Source organism: Misgurnus anguillicaudatus, chromosome 23 (genome assembly GCF_027580225.2).
Source record: "Misgurnus anguillicaudatus chromosome 23, ASM2758022v2, whole genome shotgun sequence".
In the NCBI taxonomy this organism is placed as follows: domain Eukaryota; kingdom Metazoa; phylum Chordata; class Actinopteri; order Cypriniformes; family Cobitidae; genus Misgurnus; species Misgurnus anguillicaudatus.
The window spans coordinates 13,665,793-13,684,481 of record NC_073359.2 but is presented as its reverse complement, the minus strand read 5'-3'; the positions used below and the strand labels follow the sequence as shown (position 1 = coordinate 13,684,481).

The following is an 18,689-nucleotide window of genomic DNA, read 5'->3' as shown; positions in this document are numbered from 1 at the left end:
ATATGTAAAATAATGTGTGATCCTACAAAAATTTTATTTGATTTGAATTGATTTTCACTTCCTTACAAAAACTTCTTGCTGACAAATGGGTAAAACCTAATGGTTTAGAGGATATTGGCGATGTAAAATGCTTTTATATGACAAATAGTTAGTATTTGGTGTCTGCACTGTGATCTATAAATAGAGTCTTGTAATGTGTCATCAAATAATAGTTTTTCTAAAAATGTCTGATTATATTTTTTTGCATAAAAATATTGTTACACTGAATGACATTTTAGTTGGTGTCTTCTGTAAAATCCCAGTAAAAATGTATGGTAGTAATTATTTTTTGCTCAGAAAAACATAAAGTTAAACAGGACATATTCTAATGTATGTGAAAAAGACTAAATTTAAAGCTCTTTTACACTTTTATTTTTTTTATGCTTTAAACCCCCTTTTCGTCTTTGACCCACATATACCGTGCGACTGATGCCAAATATATAACTTGCGTCTTGCGTCACAACTCTCAGAACTTTTTTTAACGTTTTACGACAGTTGGCAACGATTTGCCAGTTTTGCGACAGGTCGCTGTCTAAAGTTCAGAAGTCACCATAACAAAACCACATGATATTGACATTCAGCATGGATTTATGACGAAAGATGTGATTTCAGAAGACCAAAACACAGATTTGTAAAAGAAAAAATGGTATGTGTCCTTTCTTTCGGTTTAACTCACTGTGTCGTGTTATTACTGTGCTCTGTTAGTAATTTTACAAGCAAAACAGAGCTAGCATTAGCATGTGGCTAACTCACACAGTGACATTTAGTGCAATTTCTGACTGACTGTATTAGGAAATCACGCGTTTACCATTATTAAATTGCCATACGTTTAAAATCTATATTATTATCATTATTTTAAACTAGTGAAACTGAATGAAATGAATCTCATATTTACACTGCAAACATTTATAAACAAACTGCAGGTCAAACTCCAGTCTGGAAAACCATGGTTTATATAATATTGCCTGATGTGCGTAATTTTACTTTATTAATATAATTTTTATAACATCTTATAACATATCCTCCACAGCCTCTGATCAGAGAGCTGCTCAATCCAGTAATGTATTGTAATACATGTAATCAATGCTCTGTGTGTGTGTGTGTGTGTGTCTCTCTTTCTCTATAAGACATGTTTTATGATTGACATGCCTGATGTGTAGTTACATTGAATAATGCAAATTGCCTCTCAATTAATGCTAATTGCACAATCAAGGGTTATTGTTTTATTGTGTGTTTTAGGCTAGTTCCATGGTGGCTGTGGGCCTTACCCTGGCAGCAGCAGGGCTTGCAGGTAGGACTCCAGAAAATACGATGGTGATTTAAATCCATAAAGAAACATACATTTTCATTTGATTATTAATTAAGCCTGATTGTTTTTCTTTAATTGACCCATTGTTACAGGTCGCTATGCAATGCAAGCCATGAAACATATGGAGCCACAAGTGAAACAAGCTTTGGAAGCATCCAAATCTGCAAGTGGTATTTTTTTAATAATAATTTATCTTAATTCAACTATTCAAATAATTTTATTTCATAAGTCTTTAATATTTTCATAGGCCTTTGGTAGCGGATATTACAGAGGTGGTTTTGAACCAAAGATGACCAGGAGAGAAGCTTCCCTTATTCTTGGCATCAGGTAGATTATGTTTTCATAAACTATGTAGTCTCTGCTTATTCAGAGTCTGGATCATTCTCTGTATTTGCAAAGTCATGTCTCTTTATTTCAGTGGTTCTCACTTTCATTTGGAAAGTCAACTTTTTGATGTGTTTTTCTGCCCCTTTGATGGATATCAGTGATATTTATTGATATTTCGGTGCATCTCTAAAATAATAGATATGTGCATTTTATGTTGTTGTTGTCTTTCCATTAGCCCTACCGCTAACAAAAACAAGATCAGAGATGCACACAGAAAACTAATGATTTTAAACCATCCTGACCGAGGTGAGAGCTGTCTCTAGTGCTTATTTATAATATGACTATGGGTATATAAAGTGTGTGTGTGATGTGTTTTGTTTCTTGAACAGGTGGATCACCATATATTGCTGCAAAAATAAACGAGGCTAAAGATTTACTTGATGGACAAACAAAGAAATAGAACTTCATCAGATGTCTGTACGAGCCCTGTCTGATACACTTGAATTCTTGCAAGATTAATAAATACACTATGTTGTTATTTTGATCTGATCTCCTTTTGTTGGACAAATGTTAAGTTTGATCTTGACATTTCAGTTATAATTTGGGTCACCTTCATATACTGCAAGTAGAAATATATTGGGTGATTGTTGAAATGTAGAAAAAATTATCTTGGGACAGTGAAGGATGAACATTATCAGTTTACCAATTTCCTCCACATAACATCCATACTTTATACCAGTGATGCACCGATGTATCAGTCGCCGATATGTATTTAAGTAATTAAATACTTTCCAAAATAGAATCTGTACAAATTATAGCTTGTCAGATGTGCGAAGGGGAAAATAGTAAAACATGAAGTAAATCACGTGAGAGTTGCTAATTTATGAGCTATGCGGTCAAAGTAAGAGTATTTCGGTATGGGATTTTTTCAAAATCTCATAAAGAACAAAAATCGCAAAAAAAAATTATTACCTTGTGCCTCTCTTATTATGTTGGTCATTTAAATGTTAAATAGATCCAATCCATGTTCAGTAAAAATTCTTTGATGCAGAAATAAACTAGCTCATAGGCCAACTATAGTATTGTACAAGTGTTTAATATCGGTATCGGTTAATAATTGTCTGTATTGGCCCAAAAAAGTCCTTTCGGTGCATCCCTACTTTATACTGATCACATTCAGGCATGTTGAAACTATACATGATGAGGATTTAAAACAAATGTAAATACTCTTAGGAATACACCTGAGGTTGTTGTGACAGAGCAGGTGGCATGGTAAAGTTGAAAGAACAAACCTTTTAGACAGGAAAAGATTGAAATCTTGGATACAACCATTTTGAAAGGTTGGCTGGAAGATCAAATGTTTATTTATGAACTACCTGCATACAAAACATATTGCACATCAAACAACCAGAATGATCCTTAAAAAACCCATAAGGACTAACAAACAGAGTTTATAGAACAGAACATCTGGAAATTGATCTTTCAGTAGTCCAAATTTGACACCTGCGTGCTATGAAGTTCAGGCAGTTTAGTGTTAAAAATGGCTGCAACGTTAATTTTAAATACTGTACATTTTTAAAATAAATAAACAAAATTTTCAAAACAGTCTCTGTTGCCACCATTTCAACCTAACAGGCAAAAGATGAAAAGCCAATTCAATCTTACGGATTCTGAAAGGTAGTGTTTCACATACAGCATTTAAAATGGACAGAGTTAATAGACCAGTTTCCAGACTAAGATTATTTTTTAAAGGTCAAGAAATGACTATTCAGTGCAAAACATCCTTTTCCCCATAACCCTTCCCCAACGTGAAGTGGTTGCATATTAAAACGTAACAAAAAGCAGCTAAGGATGTCTTGGGAGTCTTTCTGTAATCACCGTTTCAGACCAGTTTGTTTTTTATTTTTCTATAGCCAGCCAACATAATGTTGAAACTACGCTCTGAAGGCACAACATCTGATCAGGAACATACTTAGGTGTAACTTTTTTGTCTCATAATTTTTTTTTAATTCTCATTTTAATTTTGTCCCATCGTGAAGGAACTGAAAAGTGCAATTGAGAATGTGGAAGTCCATTTGTCTATCTTTGGCAAGCTCATACAAGCACTATTGTAAAATTGTAAAGGTTATGAGTTTTGAGTAATAAACCGAACTGATTAGGAGACTCCGTTGACAACAGCTGGTTTGGCATTTGGAGTCTTGTTGGTGAAAGCTTGGGAAGCATCGTTCGACTCTTCATCTTTGGTGCTGGGGCCGTTGCTCACAGCTTTAGTGGGGCTGTGCTCAGAAATAAACTCTACTTGACCCTGCAGACAAACCGTTACAGATAAATATCAAAGATCTTACACTTTAGCTTTACATAACAAAGCAAATTCTTTTAAAATTTTCCTTCTGCAAAAATGTTGTTAATTCAACAAAAAGTGTGTCTTGTCAACTTTAAAATTCTTTGTTCAGCCAACATCACATTGTTGCATAAAATTAACAGATTATTAAAATCATTACAGACTTGCATCATATTGGCTGATGATGTTGCAGTCTATTATGGATAATTGTTGTTGATAATTGTTGATAACTTATAACGTGATAATTAAATTAATAATTAGGGAATAAGTGGCCCAATATAAGTCAATGATCTTTTTAAAACAAAAACGAACAAACAAATGCTTTGAAATGTAATGTTGCGTTTACACCAGCCACGGTAGAGGCGGCAAGCGCGGTTGATTTACATGTTAAGTCAATGCAAAAAACGAGATTAGGCAGCGTGAAACGTGCGAGTTGAAAAATCTGAACTTCTGCGGATTTCCGTGCCGCGTTAACCAATCAGGAACTTGCTGTAGTAGTGATTACAGGAAGCGAGTGGGTCTCAGCAGAGTCGAAGAAGCCCCTCTCATGACGCGAATTTCCACATTAAAATTCTCGAATGACTAGAATTTCACCACGTGAGAATGAAGCGAGTGAACTCAAATGTTCAAGCGTCCAATATGTTTAAGTTAAAGGAATAGTCTACTCATTTTCAATATTAAGAAATATTATTACCTTAACTAAGAATTGTTGATACATCCCTCTATCATCTGTGTGCGTGCACATAAGCGCTGGAGCGTGCTGCGACGCTTCGATAGCATTTAGCTTAGCCCCATTCATTTAATGGTACCATTTAGAGATAAAGTTAGAAGTGACCAAACACATCAACGTTTTTCCTATTTAATACGAGTAGTTATACGAGGAAGTTTGGAGGTACAAAATAAAACGTAGCCCTTTTCTAAGCGGATTTAAAAGAGGAACTATATTTTATGGCGTAATTGAACTTTTGGGAGTACTTCGACTCGCCTGAAAAGTCCGCTCCCCTTCTCACTCTCTAATGGGAGAGGGAGGATGTTACTGCGCCGGGTCGAAGTACTCCCAAAGGTGCTATTACGCCATAAAATATAGTTCCTCTTTTAAATCCACTTAGAAAAGCGCTACGTTTTATTTTGTACCACCAAACTTGCTTGTATAACTACTAGTCTTAAATAGGAAAAAAGTTGATGTGTTTGGTCACTTCTAACTTTATCTCTAAATGGTACCATTGAATGAATGGGGCTAAGCTAAATGCTATCGAAGCGTCGCAGCACGCTCCAGCGCTTACGTGCACGCACACAGATGATAGAGGGATGTATCAACAATTCTTAGTTAAGGTAAAAACATATTTTAATATTGAAAATGAGTAGACTATTCCTTTAATCCAACATTTAAATTTTTTTTTTTTATTGTTTACAACATTAACTTATAACCTTGAGCAACACATGGTCTTAGTAAAAAAGGAACTTTAGGAGATTTAGGTCATGTTCACGCTTGTAGTTCAGTTCTGAGTCCGGAACAAAACATATTTGTTCCTGGCTCACTTAGTGTTTACCCTGACATTTTAACAGAGAACTGAACAAAGGCAATAAGGTCACAACCTGATTGGTCAGCATGTATGTGTTTATTCGAGTTTTGCAGACCATCTAATAAACAATGCTATCTGTGTACTAAATGCGTGTAGTAAATAGCAAAATGTAAACAGGAGCAATTTCAAATTTTGCTGATTGATTTCAAAATGTAAAAAATAGAGTTACCATGTCCTTTTTGTTCTTCCTCAGATCTCTCGGGATTTTCTGCCTGCTTTGAGAGTCTGCACGTGATATGTAGTCAGCAACAGTAACTGCGGCACATAAATGATTTTATTTGCAAATGATCTTTGTAATTCCAGCTAAAAACAACTGATTTGTGCTGTACTTGCTATGACAATGTCGGCATATAAGCTGTGTTATCAAAACAAATTGGTATCAAGAAGCTATTTCACCAAAAACCAGGTTAGACAAAAATGTTTTATTTACTCAACCTGATGTCATTCCAAACCCATGGTTAACAACATCCACAGCTATATAATGAAGAAAAAACTGAAAGACACTGCCACATTTCAAAAATGTCCAAATATAAAAAACAAGTACTAATACATTAATATTCCTTCTGCAATCATGTGATGTTGCATGCGATTTTAAACTGATATTCAATGAAGAAACTTTCGTCATAGCTCTAATATATTGGGCACACATTGCACCATGTTAGATGTCAACAATGCCATTCGCTTCATCTCAGGGAATTTAATAACTATGAACGTGAAGATTTTTAGGGAAAAAAGCTTAATATCAATCTGTTGACATTTAAGAAAGTCAGTCACACGGGTTTAAAATGAGTGACAGAGTTGTATTTCACTTCTGTATAACCTGTTCCTCTGAAGTAAGAGACTGTCATGCGATTACAAAAACACATGCAAAACTGGACAGCTTTATAAAACTGCTGTTAATGCTAAACATGTGCAAACTAATTAGAATTGAATGTCAAAGTTCAGATCCACTTTCCTAAGTAGAAAACCTGCTCAGATTGCCTGGAAATATATTCCATTCATTAATCCACTCTGACTCTTCTGTAATGATCCATTTGAAGGCCTGATTTTAGTCAAAACGAAAGTGCCATGCAGCTTGGATTAACACCTGGTGTTAATTCATACTGGTTACCTGGCTGCCTCTCTTCAGGAGGGTGGAAACGACGGCGGCGGCTACGATTACGCCGCTGTGGTTTAACTTCAGCATCATCTATAAAAGATTGGTGGAAAAGCTAACCTTAAATATTGATGAAAAGCCATTTCTGATTTGTTGTTGCTGAATGTCTGGGACTGGCTGCAGTTATATACTATTATAACTTATAATTATCCATTTTTCCCTGTCTACCGTTCTGTCCTATAGAAAAAAAACAATTTAATTCAGAAGTGATTTTTTTCTCACGCAGGCTTACCAAGACCGTTCTCGCTGAGAGAGGCGTTGTCCGACTCACTCATGCCGTCTATAACTGTGGTGTCTTCATCGGTGCGGCGGCGACGAGAGCGTCTGCGACGGTTGGTGTTCATCTGGGAGTCGCTGGCATCTGTGTCTGCTGTCTGATCCGTCTCGGTGTTGTCCAGCAGACTGTAAGGGTTTCCATCCGGATCTTTCAGAACTGACAAGAAAGTCTGAATGCTTAGAAAAGAAGTAACACAACAGTACTCCAGCCACAGAATATGACGTCTGTAGCACAAACACCATTTAAAACTTGTTAAATAATAAAAGCATCGTGAAATTTCATTTAAAGTATTTGTAAATGTAAATACTATTAGAAACCTATTAAAGAAATTCTATCAAACTTCCTTTTCTTCAGCTGTACAGAAAAAAAAATGCAGCCAGTTTTTGTCCCTATAGACGATTTCATCGGATGCACACGTGTTGTCATGGTTACGCCTCTGGCCTGAAGAGGTTTGGCAGCCAGGCAAGAATGTAGGGTCTGTAGCTAAAATTGTATACATTAATTTTACACAGTAATGTTAGCTCAGTGTAGTCCTTGATATGCTTTAGCTATGATTTGAAGTTAGGAGATTTACTGGGTATTTATTTAGCTTATTATTAGAAATAATCTACTCTAAAGAGCTAGTTATTGATTTTTTTTGTCTACCAGAAGTTAGGTTTGGGCTATAAAAGCCGTTTATGTTGTTGCCGCTGAAACCGTCTATATGGGACACAACATCATTAAAGAAATCTAATGGCACTTTTCCATTGCATAGTACCCCACGATGTGTTTTTAGACTTGCTACCACACACAAAAAACATTATCGACTCTGTATTCAACTTAACTCATACATCTGGGATGGCATGAAAGTCAGTGAAATATAAAGCATTTTCATTTGTGTTTAAACTATTGTTTAAATGTTATATAATACATTACTTTGAAAACCTGGATTATTTTAAGGCCTATCACAGCTTATAAATACGTTATGTTTTACATTTAATGTGCTTACTTCTTAAGAAAAAATGTGTAATATAAAAAATAAATGTGTTACTGCTTAAAGGCTGGACACTCTTTCATTTTACCTGAGCTAATAGAGTTTGACAGCCCTCTTCCTGAGCCACGGCCTCGGCCCCCGGGACCTCCACGTCCCCGGCCCCTTCCCTCTCCAGGCCTCCTCCTGCTGTCTCTCTGCTGTCTGGGGCCCCGGTCAGACTCCTCTCCTGCCTGGGACCAGTCGCTCAATTCTTCTTTACGCTCAGAATCAGTCCCAGAGGCATACGAGTGCTCCGAGTTAGTGCCTGTCAACCACATAAAAACAAACTTACTTTACTAACCCATACACCAACTTTTTGTAACTGTCATCAACATAATGAGTCCTTTGTAATATGTTAAATATCTGCAAAGTCATGTTAAACAAAAACAAGTTACATTCCTTACCATCCAATAAATAGAAAATTAAGCCTAGGGCCATAATTTAGGACCATTAAAATGTTAATTTTGTAACAATTTACAATCAATTAAGCACATTTTCGATCAAGTCTTCTATCAAGATCTATTTTGATAAAAAAAAACTTGACCAAGACCTCTACCATAGCCAGATGTGTATCCAGGACCCCGTCGGCCGCGGCCCCTGCCAGTGGTGTATGAGCGGTTTACATGGAGCGAGGTGTTAGACGTGCTCTCATCAGTGGTGTAGCCCTTGTCCTTGTCGGTGGGTCGGTTTGAGACAGGCCTGTAACCCATCCCGATCTGACGCAGCTGCTCGTCAATCTGTAGTCGTTCCAAACGCAGCTGTTCCACTTCCTACACAACACACATAGGTGCTTGAGTTTCTCAAAACAATCACAGGCCTATTACTACACCACAGCTGCTGTGTATAGTTTCTAATACTCACATTCAGGTATGCAATATGGTATTCTAGTAGGACTTGTACATTTCCAATATTCTCCTTTGTTCCAACAAATGTAAATGGAACCATTCCCTATAAAACCGTAAGATAATACATTACTGTGTGCAGGATGTTCTGGCTAGTTTTTTTTTTTTTTTTGCAGTAAGTTGAAAGTAGGGGAGGGCGATATGACCAAAAATCCATTTAATGCAATGAGTCATTTTATGTATATTGTTTGGTACATGTTTTTCAGTTTATATTGTATTTGGAACATAAAAATTTAAAGAAATTTGCCACTCACAATAGCTTTTTAACTAAATGCTCACCACGGTTTTAAAATATGTGCAAGAGTGAAAAATGTCCCAGAAGATAAAACAACATATGAAATTACAAAAATAATTATTTGTTATGAGTGGATTATTTTACATGTTTCAACCTTCACACTTAGTCTAACATGAGGGAGTGCTGATTTAGCCACAGCCACTTAATTACATTACGCAAAAAGTATGTTACGTCTGATATTTTATTTCACGTTCACCGCATATGCCGTCATACCACCCAGCCCTAGTCGAAAATGTCAAAAATTGTCTTACTTCTTGTCGAGGGAGTTTGTTGTCATTGTCGCCTTCAATGCGCACTCTTACCACTCCAGATTTGTCAACGATCTCCTGGATAACTTTGCCATTTTTGCCAATAACCTTTCCAACAAAGAGAAGATTTATGCTGAAATTATTTCGTAATCAGACAATTCCAGCATTATAGGCATGACATTAATGGCCGGTTTCCCAGACAGGGTTTAAGTCTAGTCCTAGACTGAATGTATGTTTGAGCTGTTTTAACTGAAAACAGCTTGCACTGGCATATCTTAAATAAATGTCAGTGCAATTGTTCTGTCTTAATATGCACACCGGTAAGTTTTTTGCAAGGGATGTCTGTAAAAACAACTTAAATGTCCTAATATAACTAAAGCCTAGTCCTGGTTTAATCTAAACCCTGTCCAGGAAACTGCCCCTAACAGTTTAAACATGATATGTAAATTCTCAGAGATGTTCAAAGTGCTATACATTTGTAAAAAATGTTTTATCTAATTTTAGACAAAAGACAGCAGCAAAATCTAGAAATTTTGTTTCAGTTTAGATCAGGAAATATATTTAAATTACGGAGGTAGCAAGTTGTTTTACTTTTTAAATCTAAAAATGTTAAATTAAATCTAAGCAAATGTAACGGTACATTCACACGGGGCGAAAACCTTAACGCTTTATGGAAGGCTTGTCTGAAGCGTGGCCAACAGCCAATCACATCGGCCGCAACCTATGCTCCGGTCTTCCATAAAAGTAATTGGCTGGCTCTGCCTAGGTTATTTGCATAAGGTGATCCGATTGGCTGACGCACGAGTTGCCGCTTGAAAAGTTGAGAAATGTTCAACTTCTGCCGTGAGCAACGGCACTGACGCGGCGCCGACGGATCCACAATTTAGTGTTAACACTTACGCCCCGTGTGAATGCACCGTTAGTATAGTATGAAAAAACACCCTTATAACTCACTTCTTCAAAATAAATAATATTTAATAATAATTTGCTGCTCAACGTAACATAGACAAAAGTTAGTTCGAAAAAAATTGTGTTACGCATGTCTCATACTCTAATAATGAGCAACAAAGTTTGATTCAGTTATTGATTTTACATCATTTTAATCTTTGACATGACCTTACTAAAAGATATCAAGGTTATGTTTTTACAGAATGTTTTTTACATTATGTAGAAAACTGTAAATCACAAAAATGACTTTAAACTGGATCACATATTATGCAAACTTGGGTATAGTTCAACAAACATTTAATCAATCCATGATTTTCCAAACTAGTGATTTTTTCTTTAGAACACAATGGAGATAATTAAAACCATATGAAATATTTGAGTAGTTTTCTAATAAAATTTGTTTCAGTGTTTTTACTGCATTGTTTATCTTGGTAATCTTTCAATAAAATGTAGCAACTTCCTTTATAAAGCATTCCTATTTTAAACTCCTCCCCTCTAACCACTTTTCACCAATCAATCTAGATAAATTGATAAAATTAAGCATGTATTAATAAAGTTACACTTTGAAATGCATCACGTAAGAAAAAAAAAGAATCTGTTTCATGCTGACCTAAAGCATGACTGGCAAATAAAGAGGAAACAAAATAACATACCAACAAGATTGCGAGGAATTTGAACAGAATCTTCCAGAAACTCAAGATAATTTCTTGCTTTCTGTACCGCCTCAACTGTCTGAAAAGCAAAGTATAAGAATGCCATTTCATTAGACTTATAAAAAAGAATCACTGCGATTCACATAATGGATAGAAAGCTGACATACTTCTCCATAAACTCTAAAGGTTCCAGTCTCCTCATCCAATTCAATGGCAGTCACTCCAGGCACCTTTCTGGCCTGCTGGATGTTACTGCCGTGACTTCCGATTGCGAGTCCCATAAGATCTTCTCTAACAGTAAACTCCTCTTGAAATGCAGAGGCCAACTGCTTTGTACTCTAAATTGAATATCAACATTTTATTAGTCAGCTGGACTATTGCCTTATAACTCACCCTGACAGACATACCTCTAATGAAGAACATTATTGAAAATGCATTGCAGAAATACACAGAATCAGTATTTTATTAAAATGTGCCAAAATATGGCAAATATAAAGAGGACCAAATTTATAAAGGGTCTCATATGAATAATGCTTTATAAAATCAAAGAAACAGATCATGAGTTGATATGAGAGCTGTTTTACTCTCGAGATGTTTGTTGGCCTCCTCATTTCTGGACATAAGCATGAGTTTTGTGCGAATGCTGCGTAAATGCATGTCACTTAGCAAGGAGACACGCTTGACAGTGGCTTCGCTCATGGACTAGAGGTGTTAAGAAAGTACAATAAGTTTTTGTCAAAATCAGACCTCCTTACAAGTGTTAAAGTAACAAGAGACTAACCAGGACAATCAGTTGGTGTTGCTCTGTGCTGTAGACAATCCGAATGGCTCCGACTGCTTTTTTGAAATCCTTGTGAGCTTGTTCGTTCTCACATCTAACAGTGTAAAGAAATGAATTCTGTGAAATCTTTTACCATTACCATTGTAACAGAGCAGTATTGGATTTTGATAGGTAAAGCTCATGAAACATGTCCATGCCACATCACACCAACTAAGAAGCTTTTAGTCTGTAATTTCATAATCAAACCAAATTAATCAGATTTCCTGCATCTCTTTCTGTCTCGCTGAGCCCATGAGCAGGGAGCTGTTGCGGCATGAAAACAAAGCTTGTTCTCGCATATTTCTAAACTTAAATGGAACATGTACACATTAATATAAAGAACTCAGATGCAAAACCCTTTAAGTGCATCTGACAGGGCTCAACATAAAGGACTGCCCGGTTGCCCGGGGCAAGCGTGAAAGACGTTTAGGCCAGTAAAAAGTATTTTCACTTGCCCGATCGGGCCAGTGCTTCACCCTCAGTCACTAAAATATGTTTGCATCAATGCATATTATTTAACATCTTGGAAGCAGCCATTTACTTGGGTAAACACGGCGAAAGAAACGATAATATTTTGCACAGTTTGCTGTAAGTTTACAGGTAAAGCAGAAAAGTTGGGAGGCTTTTTTCGTTGGAACATGTCTGTTGCATACAATTATATTTGACTTTTGAATTATTATTTTTTAATTATGTCACACTGATATTTTTTTATTGGGGCCAGTGAAAATTTTGGCAGGGCAAGTGAAAACCGGAACCACTGGCCTGACCGGGCCAGTATAAAAAATTTTGCGTTGAGCCCTGATCTGACATGTTTTTTTTTTTGTAAATTAGTATTTTGAATCAATACTCTTACAAAAACAAATGTCTAAATGATCTGAGGTTGGGAATGGGATTAAGTGGATTTAAAGCGAAAGTATTTGAAGAACATATAATACGTGTCGAGAGCATTCGTTCAATATCATTATCTCATTTTTGACAGATGTGGCGTTTAGCAGCTTTTGCATCTAAGCTCCTCATTTGTAAATCGGTTAATAGTTGACTGCACTTTAGTTGAGCCAAGGCAAAGTAATCCCTTGCATTTAAAAATCAATGAAGCTCACAAAGCGATGCAGTTTTGATATGCCACTCATTTATAACATCATATCCATCTTTAGGAGAAGAAAGTCAAGATAGATCTGCAGCAGTTTTAAGTTTAATACTAAGTAAAAAGCAATAGAGTTACTTATAACAAATTCCATGATTAGCACCATAAACTGTAGCACATTTAAAATTAATAATCTGATTTCCTTTAAAATGCCAATACAACTACATTGAGCAATGGCTTAAAAGCTCTACTAAGCTCTAAACTAACCGCTGAACTAATTATAACTGAAAATATTGTGGATGTATATTCAAAAACAACAATATTAACATAAATCAGCACATGATTGTACAACCCCAAAACAGAAAAAGTTGGGACACTGTAGAAATTGTGAGTAAAAAAGGAATGGAATAATTTACAAATCTCATAAACTTATATTTTATTCACAGTAGAATATAGATAACAAATGTTGAAAGTGGGATATTTTGAGGTGTCGTGCCGGGTATTGGCTCATTTTGGATTTCATGGGAGCTGCACATTCCAAAAAAAGTTGGGACAGGTAGCAATAAGAGGCCAGAAAATTAAAATGTACATATAAGGAACAGTTGAAAGACCAATTTGCAACTTATTAGGTCAATTTGCAACATGATTGGGTATAAAAAGAGCCTCTCAGAGTGGCAGTGTCTCTCAGAGGTCAAGATGGGCAGAGAATCACCAATTCCCCCAATGCTGCAGCGAAAAATAGTTTTCTGAGTTTCTCAGAGAAAAATTGCAATGAGATTGAAGTTATCATCATCTACAGTGCATAATATCATTCAAAGATTCTGAGAATCTGGAACAATCTCTGTGAGTAAGGGTCAAGACCGGAAAACCATACCGGATGCCCGTGATCTTCGGGCTCTTAGACGGCACTGCATCACATACAAGAATGCTACTGTAATGGAAATCATAACATGGGCTCAGGAATACTTCCAGAAAACATTGTTTGTCAGTGAACACAATCCACCGTGTCATTCGCTGTTGCCAGCTAAAACTCTGTAGGTCAAAAAAGAAGCCATATCTAAACATGATCCAGAAGCACAGGCATTTTCCCTGGGCGAGGCTCATTTAAAATGGACTTTGGCAAAGTGGAAAACTGTTCTGTGGTCCAACGAATCAAAATTTGAAGTTCTTTTTGAAAAACTGGGATGCCATTTCATCAGGACTAAAGAGGACAATGATAACCCAAGTTGTTATTAGCGTTCAGTTCAGAAGCCTGCATCTCTGATGGTTTGGGGTTGTATGAGTGCGTGTGGCATGGGCAGCTTACACAGCTGGAAAGGCACCATCAATGCTGAAAGGTTTATCCAAGTTCTAGATACATATGATCCCATTCAGACGTCGTCTCTTTCAGGGAAGACCTTGCATTTTCCAACATGAAAATGCCAGATCACATACTGCATCAATTACAACATCAAGACTGCATAGAAGAAGGATCTGAGTACTGAAATGGCCAGCCTGCATTCCAGATCTTTCACCCATAGAAAACATTTGGCGCATCATAAAGAGGAAGATGTGACAAAGAAGACCTAAGAAAGTTGAGCAACTAGAAGCCTGTTTTAGACAAGAATAGGACAACATTCCTATTCCTAAACATTGGTCCTCTTCCAGCTGTTCCTTATATGTACATTTAACTTTTCTGGCCTCTTATTGCTACCTGTCCCAACTTTTTTTGGAATGTGTAGCTCTCATGAAATCCAAAATGAGCCAATATTTGGCATGGCATTCCAAAATATCTTACTTTCAACATTTGATATGTTATCTATATTCTACTGTGAATAAAATATAAGTTTATGAGATTTGTAAATTATTCCATTCCTTTTTTACTCACAATTTCTACTGTGTCCCAACTTTTTCTGTTTTGGGGTTGTATCAAATTGGTGGGAAACAAATTTAAGAGATGGATCATAATGTATTGTGTCACTTATGGAGGGTTTTTAAACCAAAGGAGGTTTGTGGTTTCTAGCATTATATGCAATTGTAAAAAGTAATGGTTTCATGAATCATCCCAGAAATTGCTCAGCAAAACAAATTTCCTTTCATTGGGTGACCTAATATAACTAGTTCTGCCTGGTCAAAATGTTTAAGTGATTAAATCAGATGGCTTAAATCCAGCTGCGTTTAGATTCAAACTACTAGACACATCACTCAAACCACACCCTCTTACGTATAACATGGAGAGATTTTATGAGATTGACCCATTTCCTTCATTGTAATGGCATTACTCACATGCTGCTCTGAGATCTTCAGGGACGGGGACAGTGCACTTAAAAAACGTATTCTTTGTCACAGCTTTATTACGGTTCACTGGGCGGAGACGCTCAAATGTGACTATTTCGTTGTAGGTGGCATCACATGCTGCATATTCAATCACATAAAACTGCAAGAAACAAAAGTGAAAGTGAATCAGAGCTCAACTTTGAGATGTGAAATGAAAGTGCAGTAAACAAGCAAGAAATACTTACATCTCCTTTCATCATGCGTACTTTAGCAAGCCACCAGCCGCACGGCTCCTGCTCATTTGCTCTGGAGTATATCTTAGAAGAGAAAGCTACCGGTTACTGAACAGAAGTCCTATGAAAGTGACATTGTGGAGGTAAAAGTAAAACTTCAGTGCTTATACCAAACACATTACTCACCTCCACCTCTTCCCCTTCACCGATCTCCTTTTTTGCATCGGCTGGAGGTGGCAACCGCACATCTGCGAAAGGGACTTGTCTTTCTGGCTGCCAGCTAAAAAATGTAATAAATGTTGCTCATTTGCCAGCTGTTGCATTAGAAGCATTATTTTCAAATTATTACAAATTATTAGCGTAAACTCACTTATTTTCAAATGAAATGGAGAGCGAGTCGTCGTGAACATCTTTGACAAAGCCCTGAAATGAAAAGAGTTAAGAAAACACATTTGTGCGACTAAAAACACAAGCATATTTACACCAAACTCAGAGGTTATAAAAACATAGGGCCAGTTTCCCGTACAGGGTTTAAATTAATCAAGGACCAGTCCTTATATTATATTTAAATTAGTGTAGTTTTACAAACGTACATGCATTTTAGTCTAGGACTAGGATAAGCCCTGTATGAAAAACCCCTTAAAGTTTAAACAGTTGGTCAGCACACAACTAGTATTGCTAAGCAGTTGCTACATTCAAAATTTCGTACTTTGAAGGTGTGCACTAAATTAGATTAAGTACCAGTTCTGTTTTCTTGTTAAAACAGTACGTTCATATGTATGTGTGTGATACAAATACATTTCAGACATACTGCGTCCATAATGTTTTCATTGACATGCGACCTCTATGTCCTTTGCCTGACGCCCAGTTCATAGATAAATTTTACTGCATTTATTATATTTACTTTTTTGAATTTGGTTTTGACTCAGCTCGCAAGGCCTTATGGGAAAGTAAAGTACGCATCGGATGCATTGCACACCTAAATCTAGCCAGAAGGTCATCCTTTTTGCCTACTGTATTTCAAATATTACAAATTCAGAAATACTACTTGCATACTGATTTTCTGTACATATTACAGATTGAAGTAGGTGTTTTCGAACACAGCCAGTGTCTCTGAATGTTGACTCCAAAATGGGAGTTAGTGTCTCCTAAACATCATCTCAAAATAGAGCTGGTGGTAAAATAACAGCCGGGCAGGATGACAGCTGCAGATGGACAGTGAACAGCTGACATACACCGAGATAAGCAAGGGACAAAATGACTTCACAAAATAAGCACGGGGTGATACCGTGATCACATAAAAAAACTTCAATCAGACTTTTCAACTTGGCCTTACCTCATACGCTAAATAAAAATGTATTCACTTCATAGTTTTTATGAATCACAAACATCAGTACATAAAGCATATTAGATTTTAACCTGACTGAAAAAGCCAGCTTGAACATTACAACAACATTATTAATCCCTGGCTTTTAATGCACATCTACTTTATGTCCATTGTAATGAAAACAAATCTAGACTTGAAAATCTAAGATTTTTGACAGGTGAATATTATAATAAATGACACATCACAATTCAAATACACATTTGAACTCAAAGCTGTTTCTATTCCATTTTCAGACCACACCTTAAAATAAAAAAGAGCTTCCTGGCTTCTTTATAGCTTCTAACTAAACCTATATATAAAGTAACCCAATCAGATCTTTAACTAGAGCTTATTAGTCATATAACTGATGGATTAAAACTGTAGTTTAACGCGCTTCAATATGACATTACATCAGAACCTTATAAATATAAACGATGCGCATTTTAAGAGGCTTTGTAACGCTCCATTATTGGTTGAATAAAAATATTTTAACATGTATACATTTTGATTACATTTAGCATTAATCGATCCTATAATAGAAAGTCTGACTGAAGAACCTTAAGTTAATTAACATTCAACAACTCGCATGTTTACAAACCAATTGACAACACAGGTAAGTTATGTTGATTTGACTTCACGATTCAGTTTCTCCTTCTTGGTGCAAAACTTTTTGAATAAATGTATCGCGTTAAAATAACAACTATTGTGTTATATGTTGAGTTTTTTTATTCAAATATTATCCGCGTGCGGTTGCTAAACGGCTAAAGGCTAACAGTGACACTGAGCTGAGCACTACTTAAAGGCGCAAAAAGTACACAAAGCACAGCGTTTTGCCCAATTTCCTTATACGCTATACAATTTTTGTGGTCTTAAAAGACAAATACAACCCCGATTTAAAAAAGAAACGAAGTAAAATTATGAATTTACCTTATAATAAGCTCCATTGGAGCCACGGACCTCCACCGTAAGTTCCTCCATGTTGAGCGCGCAGGGGATGCTGGGTAAAGTTCCAGAACTCAACAGGGCTTAGCAGTGAACTACTCTAAACTACACATTCTGTGACACTACATATGTAAAGGGTACATGAAAGCTATACTTGAGTAAAAGTGAATAACTTACAGCGAAAATGACTCAATTACAACAAGTTACAAGTGACCAGTTCCAGTACTACTTTACTAAAAGTGTTTTTACCAGTTCATTTAAGCTCAATGATGTAGGCTACTACTGTGTGCACAATTATTAGGTTGTATTTATGAGGATTACTTTTGTTATTGTACAATTACAGTGCTCTTGGTCAATTCAAAATGTTAACAAACCCTCAAACCTGAATATTTAAGTAGTAAAAGTGAAGTTTTATATGTATTTATAGGCAACTATTGGTTTGCAGAATTATTATGCAACTAAATGAAAGAAAAAGAGCTCACTTGTTTATTTTCACCTGTTAAAGTCAGAATAATAAACAAACTCTAAATTTACAAATAAACATTTCTGAAATTTATTTAAAAAAAAACAGTATCAATATATCCAACCTTCTTTTTGATAACAGTCACAAGCCAGTCAGTTTCTTGATCTGGTCAGAATCAACTTTTTGTGCAGCCGCAACCACAGCCTCTCCTGTTCAGAAGGATGTACTGTTAACCTTCACTATAAATGTCCTGCTTAGAAGGGCCCAAAAGTTCTCAATTGGGTTTAAGTCAGGCGAAGAAGGGGGCCATGTCATTATTTTTCATCTTTAAGGCCTTTACTGGCCAGCCACGCAATGATGTATGGAGCGTTGTCTTGCATAAAAATCTTCTTCTTGAAAGATGCAGACTTGTCCTATACCACTGCTTGTCTTCTA

The 18,689-nt window shown here is 36.2% G+C and overlaps 2 protein-coding genes across 2 annotated transcripts; one reads left to right on the top strand and one right to left on the bottom strand.

The window, feature by feature from the left end:
- The first annotated feature begins 529 nt into the window (after positions 1-529).
- dnajc19 (DnaJ (Hsp40) homolog, subfamily C, member 19) lies at positions 530-2,213 on the top strand. Its single transcript, XM_055218799.2, has 6 exons — positions 530-685; positions 1,279-1,330; positions 1,441-1,511; positions 1,596-1,675; positions 1,911-1,981; positions 2,065-2,213. Exons 1-6 carry the CDS (start codon positions 683-685, stop codon positions 2,133-2,135), a joined length of 348 nt encoding a protein of 115 aa, XP_055074774.1. The 5' UTR covers positions 530-682; the 3' UTR covers positions 2,136-2,213.
- Positions 2,214-3,006: 793 nt separating this feature from the next.
- fxr1 (FMR1 autosomal homolog 1) lies at positions 3,007-17,884 on the bottom strand. Its single transcript, XM_073862254.1, has 17 exons — positions 17,777-17,884; positions 15,854-15,906; positions 15,670-15,763; positions 15,496-15,567; positions 15,262-15,410; positions 11,872-11,965; positions 11,667-11,792; positions 11,258-11,419; positions 11,097-11,169; positions 9,493-9,608; positions 8,906-8,992; positions 8,601-8,814; positions 8,094-8,309; positions 6,988-7,188; positions 6,711-6,788; positions 5,769-5,854; positions 3,007-3,980 (listed from the first exon to the last, which is right to left on the bottom strand). The coding sequence occupies exons 1-17, from the start codon at positions 17,825-17,827 to the stop codon at positions 3,831-3,833; spliced, it is 2,022 nt and encodes a 673-aa protein (XP_073718355.1). The 5' UTR covers positions 17,828-17,884; the 3' UTR covers positions 3,007-3,830.
- Between the last annotated feature and the right edge of the window lie 805 nt (positions 17,885-18,689).